Source organism: Rhea pennata, chromosome 5, assembly GCF_028389875.1.
Source record: "Rhea pennata isolate bPtePen1 chromosome 5, bPtePen1.pri, whole genome shotgun sequence".
Taxonomy (NCBI): domain Eukaryota; kingdom Metazoa; phylum Chordata; class Aves; order Rheiformes; family Rheidae; genus Rhea; species Rhea pennata.
In genome coordinates, this window is record NC_084667.1 from 59,368,666 (window position 1) to 59,383,277 (window position 14,612).

The 14,612-nt window shown below is 36.0% G+C and overlaps 1 protein-coding gene across 6 annotated transcripts in view; it reads right to left on the reverse strand.

Annotated features, from left to right (window-relative positions):
• Window positions 1–14,612, reverse strand: part of PPP1R13B (protein phosphatase 1 regulatory subunit 13B) — a 74,344-nt gene that overhangs the window by 2,306 nt on the left and 57,426 nt on the right. For 3 of the 6 annotated variants that reach the window (XM_062577004.1, XM_062577005.1, XM_062577002.1), the window contains exons 8-17: window positions 14,013–14,177; window positions 12,986–13,166; window positions 10,990–11,145; window positions 7,330–7,499; window positions 5,973–6,474; window positions 4,661–5,412; window positions 2,954–3,091; window positions 2,705–2,838; window positions 1,946–2,112; window positions 821–1,020 (exon numbers count right to left, since the gene is read on the reverse strand). In XM_062577004.1, coding sequence (XP_062432988.1) covers window positions 821–1,020; window positions 1,946–2,112; window positions 2,705–2,838; window positions 2,954–3,091; window positions 4,661–5,412; window positions 5,973–6,474; window positions 7,330–7,499; window positions 10,990–11,145; window positions 12,986–13,166; window positions 14,013–14,177 — 2,565 coding nt within the window. The remainder of the gene's footprint in view (window positions 1–820; window positions 1,021–1,945; window positions 2,113–2,704; window positions 2,839–2,953; window positions 3,092–4,660; window positions 5,413–5,972; window positions 6,475–7,329; window positions 7,500–10,989; window positions 11,146–12,985; window positions 13,167–14,012; window positions 14,178–14,612) is intronic. The other 3 variants (XM_062577003.1, XM_062577007.1, XM_062577006.1) reach the window with 3 other exon arrangements.

A 14,612-nucleotide genomic window follows, 5' to 3' on the forward strand; every position in this document is an offset into this window, starting at 1 on the left:
CTGGCACCAAGCACCTGCAAAAGCTGCAAGCAGTAGGGGCGAATGGCTCATTTTTAGCGCGCGGCCCCTAATACAAAGCTACACAAAGCAACTCCCTCCCCCGCTTGCTTTTGCCAACCTCGTGACAGTCTCTGGCCAGTGTTGATGTTCCACTGACAAGCTGTCACTGTCAGCTGCAAGCTGCATAGAACTGCACAAGGAGGTTGCACCATTATCTCAATATACCCTGCAGCTGGAGAATTTTGCTCTATACAATTGGTTAGGTAGCACCATGCCTTTCACCTAAATAATGTTTTTCGTTTTTATGAAATAATTGGATCAAACATAAATTAAGAAGCAGAACCTGCTTCTGACCATTCAACATAGAAACTTCCCTGCTTTAGGATTCTGAGCACTTTTGGCTACATCTGCGTTCTGGCCAGATCTCCAGATGGTTTTTTTTTGTTTGTTTTGTTTTGTTTTGTTTTCTACAATGGGTTTTGAGACCTTTTTAATACAACTGTCCTTCCTGCGCCAAACCTTAGGGCTGGTTAATAGAGCCACCACATTTCACATAGGAACTCCCTATTTTTTAACCAAAGGAAAACTCTTAAGTATACTAAACTTACTGAACAAAAAAGCTGGGTTTATCATAGCCTCTCCTTTCTGTTCGCAACAGCAGCACAGAGGCCTGAAAGAGTAAGGATAACCTGCTATGTACCACTTCATCGTGGTGTATCAAACTGATGCACAGATGGCTTCAGGCCAACGGTCTGCCTGCGTTCCTAATTTAGGAGGAAGTAAAAAGTAGAAGGGAGAGGGTAACCTAGGAAGTACTTACGCCAAGCAGATTTTTAGGCACGTAGCCTTCTTTATCATTGAGCCGGGCCCACCACCACTCTGTTTCATTGTCATCCTTGCGTCGCAGAATAGTAATGGCATCACCTTCATGGAATGACAACTCGTCGTTATTCTGGGCTTCATAATCCCACAGAGCATACACTACTCCCTTATTCATAACTCCCAACTTCTCCTGCACTCCTGTTAACAAAAAGTTAGAGAACACAGTAAATACCTTGTTCTTCCCTCTCGGATTTTTAGTGTGGACATTGTGACCCAAATACATTAGTCTCCTATTAATAAAATTCCATAAACAATTACCAGCACTTCCACAATGAATGCTTTCAGAAATTGAAATTGTAAAACCACATCTTGCAGAATATCTGGATTTACAGCATGAGTTTTTTCCTTTTATTTTATATGCAATGGAAACTTTGTGGTCTTATTCAAATAAGGACAAAATAGTTTTACATATGTTTGAGCAAAGCACCTTTACAGAGCTGTTCTGTATTTCTCACAGGACTACTTTCTACAGCACACTTTATACAGTAACACTTGAAACTTCTGAAAATATGCACAGTCTCATGTACATCTTAACAAAAGTCTTAACAAAAAGTCTTAACAAAGCTTACAACCTTCTCTGATGCAAACTGAAAATTTGCCAGCTGCATCTTAGGTACTTCTCTTGCAAAATACATCTCGGTAACTAAACACATTCTCTAACTCATTTATTCATAAAGGATACATGTTTCTTCATGTGATCTGCTGGAATTTTGTGCATCTGGAAGTTGCAGTATCTTATCAAGATACTTGAGAACTCGTTACCGTCAAAACCTTTCAGTGGAGGCATTTCACTGATACTAAGCCAAATTAATCTTTTTTAAAAAAATCTAACATTAAAAAGAGCCTGTGAAGTAATTCAAAGAGGGTAGAGAATATGAGAAACGTAGTAATCAAAAGGCTATTTTGTTATTAGCATTTTAAAAGTACCGGTAAAGGGCAGTATCTTCAAGTCTAGGGCCAAAATAGAAGATAATAAAATGTTTCATACAGAACAGAGGGACAGCATGCTGTTGGACAGAAAAGGTCTGAAATTTAGAAGGTTTTAAGATGCATTGCAACCTACCATACAAGAACTGAGAACACTGAATATAACCTTCTTCCATCTCTTCACACTTGTCTGCAGCAGTTTCTATATCACTTATAGTTGAAGCAAAAATTGCTGCCCCGGATTCAACAAGTAGTTTACAGAGATGAACACTATTGCAAGAAGCAGCACAATGCAAAGGTGTCCTGAAGTAAAGCAAAAATGCAGACATTAGAAAAAATGTTTCAGGAATCCCAACTGTTTTGTCCTGATTATGTGCAAAACCTGTCACACAACTCGGAGTGGATTCCTGACTCCACTAAAGCCAAGCATTATAAAATCGATGTTATCAGAAACGTAAATTTTCCTATCTTGCAAGGCTGCTGGATATAAAATGGCATTTCCTAGTATGAGGAAATGTGAAAGGGAAAACAAGACAAGGGAGAAACTGATCAGCATGGTAAGCTTTCAGATCTGGTACAAAAATCTGTGGATGGATTTTATGGAGATGAAACTTCTTAAACAAATGAACTTCAGACACTTGATATTTAGAGTTTAATTATTTTGGTATGTGAACAAGAAATTCAATTATACTATTAAATAAAACCAAAATATAGTATAATTTATGACCTAAATGAACTTTCACATGAGTTCAACACTATGTAAAGTTGAATTCAAGTTTGTCACCATGCAGAGATTAGAACGTGCTCATTTGCTGTGGTTAAAATGGAATTTTGTTTATAAGTTTGCATCAAAATGGTCTTTTTCAGATGTTAGGTTAAAAATCTTGACACTTACCACCCATCACTATCTGCTGCATTTACATTTACACCAAAATCAAGCAGGAATTTCACAATGTGGTGATGACCAGCACATACTGCATTATGCAAAGGTGTAATTCCTTCATCATTGGGTTTACTGGGATCATCAACCTATTGAAAACATTCACACATTAAGGGTGTTGTTGTTTTTTTTTTTTTTTTTTTTTTTTTTTTTTTTTTTTTTTTTTTAAGTATTGAGAGAAGTTGCACTGGCTTAGAAGCTCACCTCATATATGATTCTTTGCACTAGATCAAATTCTCCCTCCAAAGAAGCATCTAGGAGGAGGGCTAATGGATTAAACTTCACCCTCAAGCCATGGCCAGTTCTTTCTGAGTTAGGCTTCTTCAGGTTGGTACGTTTGGTCTGAGTGAAGATGAAAGTTAGAAGACAATTTCAGGGTGCATAAGTGCACAAACCATTCAGTTACTTTCAAACTGGACAAAAAGCCCCGTTCTCCTTAAAAGTTAATTAGAAGTATGCAAACACTTTTATTATAAAATCTATTTCAAGCCTTGATACCTTAATATGTTTTATTCAGCTGAAAAATTAAAAAGCATGCCAAAACAATCTAGAGAGTTTTATTTAAAGGTAGTTATTACAAGGGACAAAGTAATCCAGAATTTCTGACCACTATAATCTTAAAACTGTATTTAGTATGAGCTGAATGTATTTCTGGTGGATTTTCTGAGACACTGTCAAAACTTTTGCTTAGACTAGAAAACATGACACAATCAAGTCTGAGTGTCAGTCTATTTAGAAGAATCTCTGCCTTGAATTAGCAAATGTTCACTGCAAGTCTGTACTAAGAAGTTCTGAGCTTTGCTGTGAGAAAGAAGTTTACAGAACATGAAAATATTTTATGTGAGATTCTAGCTGGTGCTGCTAGGAGAAGCATTCTCAAGATCTAAACACATTTAAATGTGTTTTGAGAACATTCTGCATCATTCACATGTGTCTTTGCCAGTTTCCAAGAAAAAGGTTATTAATGAAGTGCATATTCTGTAGCTCTGTAAGAACTGTTTTCACTCCTATTTAATACAGTTATTCCACTTTGGAAAATAAACCTTTTACAATATGAATAATATACATTGCTAGGTACCCTGGACACTTGTGCTCATAGGAAATGCATACAAGGTTGTGTGCACACCACAATCGAACGGTAATAGGAATCTAAGGATTTTGCTAAAGCATTTATGATAGCTTTACATGAATCAAAAAGTGGAGATGGTCTCTGAAATCAACGTTAAATTGAAACATTAACTAAGAATAAAATTCATTCTTCTCTCCATTTTCAATTCTCCATATGCTCTAGGTTTTGGTAATGACAAATCCAAGTAGTATTTAGAAGGTTTTGGTACAGCTGGAGGAGAAATACTGAAAGCAATTCAAATTATGAAAGAAGCACATTAGAAAAATATTTCTGCTAAAACAAGTCAGCTTTGTCACTGGTAGTGTTGCAACTCTGGTTTCACATCCCCCTCCTGAGAGGGAAGCAGGAATTCACTTCTCCCAGCATAGTCCTTTCAGCTTGTTTGCAAATTAAAAAGGCCCACTGCAGTAACTTACCCATAGGTTCATACAAATAGTCATAATAGAATAATTATTTGTAGCCCCGATGAAATGAAATTTTTAAAATGGTATCTCTAGATATCAGAATTACTTCTCTAACAAGAGCATAATCCCCAAAGTTATTCTGTAGCCTAATGTATATACTTTACCTGTGTGCATATTTTCCTCTATTAAAATGCTACACTTGTAAAGAAACCAATATGTAAGAGTCTTCCTTGGTGCTCTCTTGGTTTTCTTTTATTTTAGTTTCCTAAAACTTAAAGTGCAGCACACCATTTAGCATAGTAACATCATCTTCCAGTTTTGCTTAAATACACAACTAACTCTAAAGTTGATATAATTGTCTTTTTTTGGGTCACTTACTGCAGGAAGTGGAGGAGGAACAGCTGGTGGTAAAGGAGCTTCTTCCTCTACTGGAGAGCTGACCTCAGGTGTGGGCGTGGATGACGGTTCAACAGCAGGAACTATGGCAGGATTGTTGTTGTTATCTTCAGTTGTCTCTGATGTTTGATTTGTGGTTTCAGTGCTTATGAGTTCCTCAGTAGCAGGAGAAGGTAATTCATTATCATTGGCATCTGATGAAGGTGGTGGCTCATCAGGAAGAGGGACTGTAGGTGGCACAGAAATGGGTTCTTCAATATTGCCATTGGTACTAGTGTTACCATTATCAACGTCTGCTAAGATGCCTATAAAGTCCTGTGGGTTGCTTGGCTGGTAAAAAGGAGCACTTTCTATTCCTCCAGCAAGAGTATTAAAGCGCTGATACAGTAGTTTTTGTATATTTGGTCCGCTTGGGCCTTCCGGTTCAGTGATAGAGCTACGTTTCTTTAATGGCCTAGGAGCATTGGCCAATTTTCTTCTCAGAGCTTCAAGATCAGCATCACTTTGATATCGTAGGGGTGAATGTACGATAGGTGTAAGCTTAGTAGGACTGAGTGGACGAGGAATGTTTTCCACATTACTGTTTTCACTGGATGGTGGAACGTTTTCCAGCTCTTGATCTTTCTCAGAGACCTCAGTCTGGGGCTGCGAAGTCTGCGCAGGCAAAGAACCATGAAGAAATGGCAATGGTGAGGGAGAAGTTGAACCAGACTGTAAAACAGGTTTTCCATAAACTGAAGAAAAGAAAGAAGGAAAACAGTGAAGAATTGTTCTGAAATTACCCAATATCTGCAAATACACTGCATGTATATCCATTGCTACTAGTTCAAAACTAATATAGAAAAAAAAATCAAATGAATTACATTGGAGTCTATCAAAACAGGAATAAGTACTCAGATGTTATTGATGGCAATGCTTCTTACAATTATAAATGGCAATAAGTAATGCCTAGAATGTTTTTCCTCTTTTAGGGGGAAATAGTATGACGGAGAAAACTTCTCTAGACAAGATTTTTCAATTTATTTCTGAAAATATACGTAGAGTATCCAGATTATATAGTCTATTGATCTAAGAGCATCTTCTTTTAAATAAAAGGTAACTGAATATATACTTATCTATCACTCCCAAAATAACTGAGATCATTCTGCTGCCATGCTGCACATAAAATATCTTTCCTCTTCTCACAAATTTAGATGAGATTTTGAAGCAACAAGTAACTTATACAGAAATTAAACAAAGCCTAACAAATAACAATGTATTTCAAAGGGGAGGAAAAAAACACAATATATTCTACCTGCTTTTACTGACTTATTTAATGTATTGTATACAGCTTGTTGGTAATTCTTTGGTGGTGTTGCTTGCTGAAGATACATTGAGTAGATGGAACTGGAGTTCACTGTCTGTGGTCCTTTTCTGGGAGACTGAGGTCTTGATCCTTTATCAGCTAGAAAAGGTCTGATAGCCACAGTCAAAGGCAGTTCTGGCCTGCCATCTCCTCCCGGAAACAAGGGGGGACCGGAAGGCTGATATGTAGGGCTGGGAGGTACAGAAATTCTCTGTTGAATCTGTTGTGAGGAACTGGGCTGATGTACATTGCTAGCTGGCGGTAGCGGAACAGGTCTTTGTCGATTTGTTATAGTGGTGCCAGGTCTGGGTAGACTGCCGTCCTTTCTTCTTTCTAGAGAATTTGTAGAACCTGTTCCTAAGGGAACTGGACTTGGATAGGTCCCATAGTTTTGAGGCAACTGCTTGCTCACACCAGGAATTGTTGGTGGCACTTTCCCCAGATCAAGACCCTATGTAAGAAAAATAACACTAGCATATGAATTTTAGGTATGCAATTTTGCTACATAAATACTCGTGAGCAAGAATATTTCACACTGAACAAAGCAAACTAATATTCTTATGTGACAGTGAAGGAGTTAATATACACAATTTGTGTTCCTTAATCGCCAGACATGATTCTACCTTAATTTTTCACAAGACATCATCATAATGTCATAGACAGAGACTAGTGTTAAAGGTATTTTCATTTATGAATCAAAAGCCATTTGCATATTTTCTAAATTTGACTGACTAGTTCTAGGTTCTGGATCTCAGTATCTATTTGATAACACATAGTATGGTAACAATGACAGTTTACCAAAACAAATCAAAGACAAGATCCTTATTTGCTAAAGAGTACAGTCTTAAAGAATTCATAAAGTACAAGAATGACAATGCAAATAAACAGCAACGACAAGATCTCTGAAGGAGGAATTTAATGACTTTTTTTTAAAAGGATTTTTGTGAGAAAAAAGAGCACACATTGAAGAAGTGATAATCTATGCCAAGTAAAATAGAAACATAAAGATCTGAAATAGAAAAATAGGAGGGTGGGGAAGATGATTAGGAGACGCAAAGGGGGAAAGGGAGAGACTGTGATGTAACGGAATAAGAACGCATAAAAAACACTGGAGCAGAAAAAAAATTCTAATGTTGTAAGAATAGAAAAAGAAGGAATATAAAGGTAATTTGATTTGTGATGATTTTAATAATTATCAGCAAGAAAATGAAATGTGTAAATATCTAAAAGAGAGTTTGGCTACAGAAGCCAAAGGTTTACAATTTCAATAGACTAGATTTAAAAATACTCCATAGATGAAACGCACCAGCTTATCAGTACTTCCTAACACTGAAGTTGGCAAAGGCTGGCTGGATATAGTTCCTTGTTTTAAAGCAGTATCCATGCTTGATTCCTTCCAGTCTGTGTTGGAGATCTGAGGGGGCTTTACCACAGGAGTTGAACTTTGTTTAAGTATTGGCCAATTTCCATCATTCGCTTGAAAACAAAGAAAAATATTATATTTAAGACAATCCATGTCATCATCATAAACAAGCAAAATAACACATGAAGTAGAATAGTTTAAGTTACAATAGGATGAATTTCACTCCAGAAATGAGATAAATCCTTACTAATGTCTGATTCAGAAATCAATACTGAAAGTTCAATCACTGTATATAATACACTGTTCATTAGCCTTTGATATACAAACTGTATTATAAATTAGCTAAGAAAAAAATGGTTAAAATTTGAGTAAGGGTTGTATGTTCTGCTTTTAAAAGACAAACTTTAAGTTAGGTTCAGAAAAAAAATCCTTACAGAAATATTCCAATAAATATGTTTCTTTTGATACAATTCAAAAACATTGTCAAAATACGCTAGATGTTAAATCTATGTAAGCTCTATATAAGCTCCAATTAGACTTACTCTAAATTTAAACTATTGTTACTAGATTCATTGAACCATACCAGGAATTCATTTGAACAATGCAGTGAAACAAAAACATACATTTCTTTGCTGGAATTGGCTTTTAACTTACCTTTTGTTTCTCCTCAACACACTTACCTAATCAGCATTGCCTCAGAGAGTTAATTTTACAGAAATGTATAAAGTCAGCTGGCAATTTCAAGTCACAACATCAAGATACAAGTCATGGGCTTTTATCCTCATCATATGCAAAAAAATCATGCATAGCTGCACGCAAACTGAGGCAACAAACCCTTAATGAACTCCTAGATGCTTTGATATGTTCCTTTATTAACTGGAAGAGACTGTTTACTTTCTAAATCTAAGCAAGCAGTTTAAAAGGTCTGATAATTCGAACTGTTCTATAGTAACTAGAGAGATCCTTGGCTAGATCCAAAGGCTTTGACCTGCCTTTAAAAAGATTAAACTTCAGGTTTCTCTTACTCCAAGAAGGCCAGAGGTGATTTTCTCCTTCCCTACTGCTCTGTAATGATCTTAGTGGAGCCTTTAAGCTTAATGCAGATGGCATGTAACAGATAACTAATTTTACTAGAGGATAACAAACAAAATGAAGTATACTGCAGGGAAAAAGGAAGATTTACTGAGGTTTCTAGACCTCATAGTAAAACAAGATCAAAGAAAAAAAGAAAAAAAAAAAAAAAAAAAAAACCCAGAGGTACTTACTGGCAAAGCTTCTCATTTCATTTCAATTTTAAGCTGCTTAAAAACAAGATTAGCAAAACTATTTCTAGAATTCTTTTCCATTCTCTGTCTACTATAAAAGTTAATTTAAGAAGAAGCTGCATAGAAATATTCTAATTATAGTGAATTTAACACCACCACTCTATTTGCTTTTGGAAAGCCTTATCCTCTTTTTCTGACTATCCATTTCTTTTCTCCCCAGAAGTGACAACCTGAAGATTTATTGACAATTAATGTTTTCAACATGAGCACAAATTCAGTCTATTAGTGCATAAATCTGTTTGTAAGCTTACTTCTAAGTGAGTAAAAAATATGAAGTTATACCTCTGCATATGATCTGCTCTACTAATTATTTTTGAAATATATACGTGCAGACCATTCCTTACCACAATATTATGTTACCCTTTCAAATTCAGATCAACTGTGGTTGAATACTGAGAGATGACAACTTTGGAGTAAGAATATTTTTGTGGTTGGTCATTGAAACAGAACTAACACTTGTGTATTTTTACACTAAGAATATAAATAATATGCAGTCCAGAAATCATTTTTCACACATACAAACTGCCAAGAAAGAGTGAGGTAAGGAGGCCCTGCTTAATACTGGTAACTTCCAAGAACTGGACATCCTGGGTGTTTTTTCCTTAGTTATCTGGTTAACAAGAGCAAGATTAAAAGAGATGAATGTGTAAACACTCTAGCCCTAAATTATAGTAAGTTTTCCAAGTATACATCAAATTTACATTTTCTGTACAAAATACACAGTAAACTGTACTTAGTTTATTTTACATAACAGTTTGAGAATTTTCATGATACCTTGGCCCCAGATTTGGGATAAAAACTGGCTTTGGCCAAGTCAATAGCAAGAATCCATTGGCTTCAGTAGGACAAAAATGTCCTACTTCCATACTTCTAGTGAGGTTACAGTTCAGTAAAACTTCCATTCTAAAGATCAAAACAAGCTCTTATAACTGATTCATACAAAAGATGAAGCATCTTTACTCATAAGCTTAGCTGTTAAGAAAGCACTTACAGAAACAACAAAAATGCTAAAATACTTACTTCTCTTACCTGCATATATAAACACACAGACTTCTATTAGAGAGAGAGTTAAACAAAATTTTTTTTGTAATCCTTAGAGTTCCAAATATTAGTTTGGTCATCCCTGAATCCTGAGGTAACACGTTGGAAATAAAATTCAGACTCCTCCTCCCCTCTCTGACATCTCCGTTTAATTCTACTTCTATAAACATCAGAGTGTAACACTTCCCATCTTTGTGTCCTTCATATTACATCTGGCAGACCTGCCAAATGTCATGCGTTCTGCATGGGTGCACATTGCCTGCATTCCCATAATCCAAGCTGAATTTCATGCATGTAAATAAGCTGCTGTTGCAATTTGCAACGGCAGCATATGGTGCCAGAAGCTGACACGATGGATGCAAAGAGGAGGCAACCAAACAGCTTTTGCCCCCCCCCTTTTTTTTTAAATCATCTTTTGTTAGACTGAACAGGTCCCAGACACTCATATCCATCTAATGGCAACACCCTTCTGGCAAGTCCTAACAGACATCCCACAACCACTTCACCCAGCTAGCTTCATTTGCTCCTGCAAATGTACCCTCCTATCATTTGTAAGACTACCAACAATCCACCTATTTTATCTCTCATTAATCCATTTGGCACTTACATAAATCAGGCAGTGAGGAAAGACATTAAAAAAAAAAAAAAAAAAAAAAAAAAAAAAAAAAAAAAAAAAGCTTTTGTATATTTTCTCTTGATTTCACCTAAACATTTTTACAGATATGGATTCTAGAGAGTTGCTATAGCAACTGAACTGCAAACCAAGTATAACATTTTTGTCCTACTGAAGCCAATGAGCTTCTTGCTATTGACTTGGCCAAAGTCAGTTTTTATCCCAAATCTGAGGCCAATGTATCATGAAAATTCTCAAACTCTTACATAAAATAACTCATACTAAACCTGTATCCATTACATTTATTTAATCTTAGATATCCTAAAACATGCTTTGATGATTAGCACAGAATTTCTAGTAATTCCTTTTTTCAGGATTTTTCAATGAGGAAAACTCATTCTTAGTGTAAGTCTACTGCAGTACCCCAGGGGTGAATCTGCTGCAAATGTTTCCTTCAAAGAAAAGCAACTTCCAAGCAATTTTACATTTCAACAGCATCTACTGCATACCAGAACACAGCATAAGTTCTTAAGATGCTGTTTAATATGCATCTGTATGAAAGAGCTCAGATGATCATATTAAAAACTGAGTTCTTAGCTAGCCAAAGATCTTCTACAGACTCACAGTGTTGGGTGTCAAAGACAGTAGGTGCCAGGCGGATGACATTGTGAACAGCAGACTGAAGAGAGGTGGAAGGTGACAGAATAGGATCCACTATTATGTCTAAATCAGAAACCTTCCAGGTGTCTGGAGATTTTTTCACACACCCACAGTCTGTCTCTACCGGACACACCAAGGCAGATCCAGTTACACAGAAAAAAAAAGAAAAAAAAAGTGGTGGAAAAATTATAACAATGACAATGGAGAAATTAGAACAGGAAAACTCAGATAATGAGAAATAAAAGCAGGACAGTTGAAAAAATTCTCAAAGTTGTTTTCCTTCCTGTGAGTAGTATTTTCTTACACAAATTTATCTTGAGGGATTTTCTTCAGGTATGTTCAGAGTAATAAACAAAGTCAGTGCTACAGTAGAATAATCCCTTTGATAAAAGCAAGTAACCTGTTCCTACAAGTGGGAATGTATTATTGATATTGGTTGGTATGTCCAAAACAATGAATTATTTTTGGTCTGAGAATTTAGAAGTTATAAATTGTCCTTTCCTATATATAGGAAAGAGGAATTCGCATGTCCAATACCAAATCTGCTGCAAATCTGTCATTTTACCCTACAACACAGTATGGGGTTTGTACAGTATTTGACTTCTACTAAAGGTATTATTTTATCACTGATATCAAAGAAAAACGCTGTTTTTTTTTCAGCTCCATTTGGATGGTTTCATTTCCCGACCCTGGGTTGATTGGTTGGCTTGTTTGTCTGGGTTTTTCCCCCTGTTCTTTCAATAAGACTGGTAGACTATGTACTAGAACTAGACATCTCACATGTTTCTACAAAAACAGAACACAGACAAATCTTTAGTGCCATCTTTAACTTTCTGTCTGAAGATTAAACTTTTGGCAAGTATTTGGTTATATAGAATAAGCAAGACTAATGACATATCCTTGGTAGAAGATTATTTCACAGACCTTATTAAATTGTTAGGGTCTATCCTACAGAAACATTCAGCAGTCTTCCCTCCATCTCCTCTTGCCCATTCAGAAGCATTCTGCCAACTCTGCTGGACTACTCAGTATTAAGTACTGGAAAACACGTTAATATTGCAGGAGCTTTGCTCTAGTGGTCATACTCATTTTTAGATCTCTCATAGAAGAGCACTCAAACCAACTCCTATGGTCACATCCATGGGACTGTGCATTTTTATCTACATTAAGCAGGTGCTTCCTGCCAGCCGCTTTCAGTATTCTGTTTTTGCCAAAATGTTTACTGATAAATTGACCAGACAGGTGAGCTTCGCCAGAATAAAAACTCAAGGCACAAGTGGCATGACCTGCCTCTTTCAGTCTCCAATGTAAATAAAAAACTGTATTTTCTATTTATTCAATATAGAGGGAATTATTAATTATTAATTATAGGAGACATAGAGCCAATTCCAGATAGCAAGGTATGGGCAGTATTCTGAAAGTCCTCCTTTGCTAATGAAGACAGAAACAGTTAAACAGCATCCACACTAAGGTTACCCATTTCAGAAATGCTTCAAAAAAGTCTATGCTGGAACCTCCAACTGTCGTATCTCAGCTGGAGTTGGTCTTCTGAGAAGCAATACTGTTCTTACTAGTCCAATAGCTTTGTTTTATTTAAGAAAAGGCAACATACTGTAAAGTTGTTTATAATATAGTTTGCCACAAAGTTGATTCCATTAGTACACAGCAACATTTGAACTAATTGAAAAGCTGTTAAAGACAGAACATGAAAGTTGTGAAGAAGCATGTGTTCCTTTTTAGTGGTGTATCAGCTAGTAAAATTACAAAGACAATAGCCTCAGTCTCCTAGGAAAAATTCATGCTTTGTATCAAATGACTAATGTCCAATTCACAGAACAGTATCAACATATCTAAAACTTGCCTCCAGTACATAGATTGTCCTGACACAGAATAATCTCCTTTTCCCTATTACTCCTTTCCAAATAATGTATACAAATAAACACTACATTTAAGTGCTTACCAGATTTTGATCTTCCATGTGTTGAGCCAGATGCAATGGTGAGAGACTGTGGTTTAACTGGATCTACTGGTACAGTGTAAGTGCCAGCACTTGGAACTTGGATATAAGGTCCCACTGCCGCAACCCTTCCTGAAGCACTCAAAGATGACTGGGGCGATGAAGTTCCATTAATACGGTTCAACTAAAAAGAGACAAATCAAAACATGTGAACTTCCATCTACTCTAGGCATTTGCTCTGCATGACTAGGAGGTTTAAATTTAATTATCTAGAACAATGCACTGTATTAAGTTACCTTAATGTAATAATTAAGTGATCGTACTTGGTGCTTCTACAAAAACATGAAGTAGAAAGACAAATTTCATTCTCTAAAATAAACAACCTCAAAAGCTAAGGTTCTCAGTCACAGCACATGTTTCACAAAGAAAACTTTCTTCTGTGCAAAGTTTCTTTTCATTGCCTCATCTTAGGCAAATGGGCTAAAACGAGTTCTTAGATGATCAAACAGCCTTTGTGTTACCTCCAACTGGAAATATGTATGGGAATCTAGAAGTGTTCTCTCTAGTCCTTAGACTAATGGTCTGTTGTGCAACTAATTTCTATTTAAAGTCCCTGACAACTGCTATGACTAACTTCATCAGACCATTTACATTTATATCACTTTTCTGCTCCAGGAAAGGAAGTCAAAAAGTTCATTTTGGAACATTAATATTTTATAAATAATCCAAACTTAATATGTGCCCTGAAGCACCAGCCCATTATCAACTTTTCCTTTCTACAAATATAAATGGCTATAAATCTTAATACAGCATAGTCTTTACTATAAAGAAAAATAAAAGAAAGGACATTTTGTCTGAGAGTTTTCTGACATCTAAGGAAAATCTTAAAATAGTTTTCAAGAGTCTGTTATTCTTAAAGTAGGTTCTTTAGGTGAAGGTGTATTACTCAGCTGGAGAAAAGTGACATGTTATGTAGTTTTTATAGGCTCTTGAAAAACTAAAGTGTGGCCCTTTTAATAGTTTATCTTACAGGAATGTTTTCTTTTTGACGTGCCTCAACTTTTTTCTTGTACAGTCGTTCTCGCAGCTCATTGATTCGCTTGTCCATCATAGCCACCTCCATGTTACGTTTGTTTAATAGTTCTTTCTGCTGCTGAAGCTTTGAGTTCTGCTCCTGGTTAAGCCTGTTACGAATCTTAAAAAATGCAGTTGTTATGAAAGTTACTTCATTCTATGTACTGTACAATTTATTTTTAATATGGTGTTAAAAAACCTGGAGCAAAATAGACCAGCTATGTTCTGAGTCTCTAATTCTGTTCTTTGACATAACCTGTCAAATTAGCATTTACAACCGAAACACTTAAAAAGAAAACAGCGAAAAAAGGTATGTCCCAAGAAGCAAGTGGACACTCACAAATGTGTATGTAGAATGCATCCAATATACATCCAATATACAACAACTGATCTGAAGCATCTAGGCCTAAGAATATTTCATAAAGTAACTCCAAAAGCTAATGAAGTTCTCTTGTGAGATTTATATACTAAAACCACATTAACTACATTCCAACATACCCGTTTCATGGAATGTCTCAGAATCAATTGTCCTAACAACACCAGGCCAGTAATATTA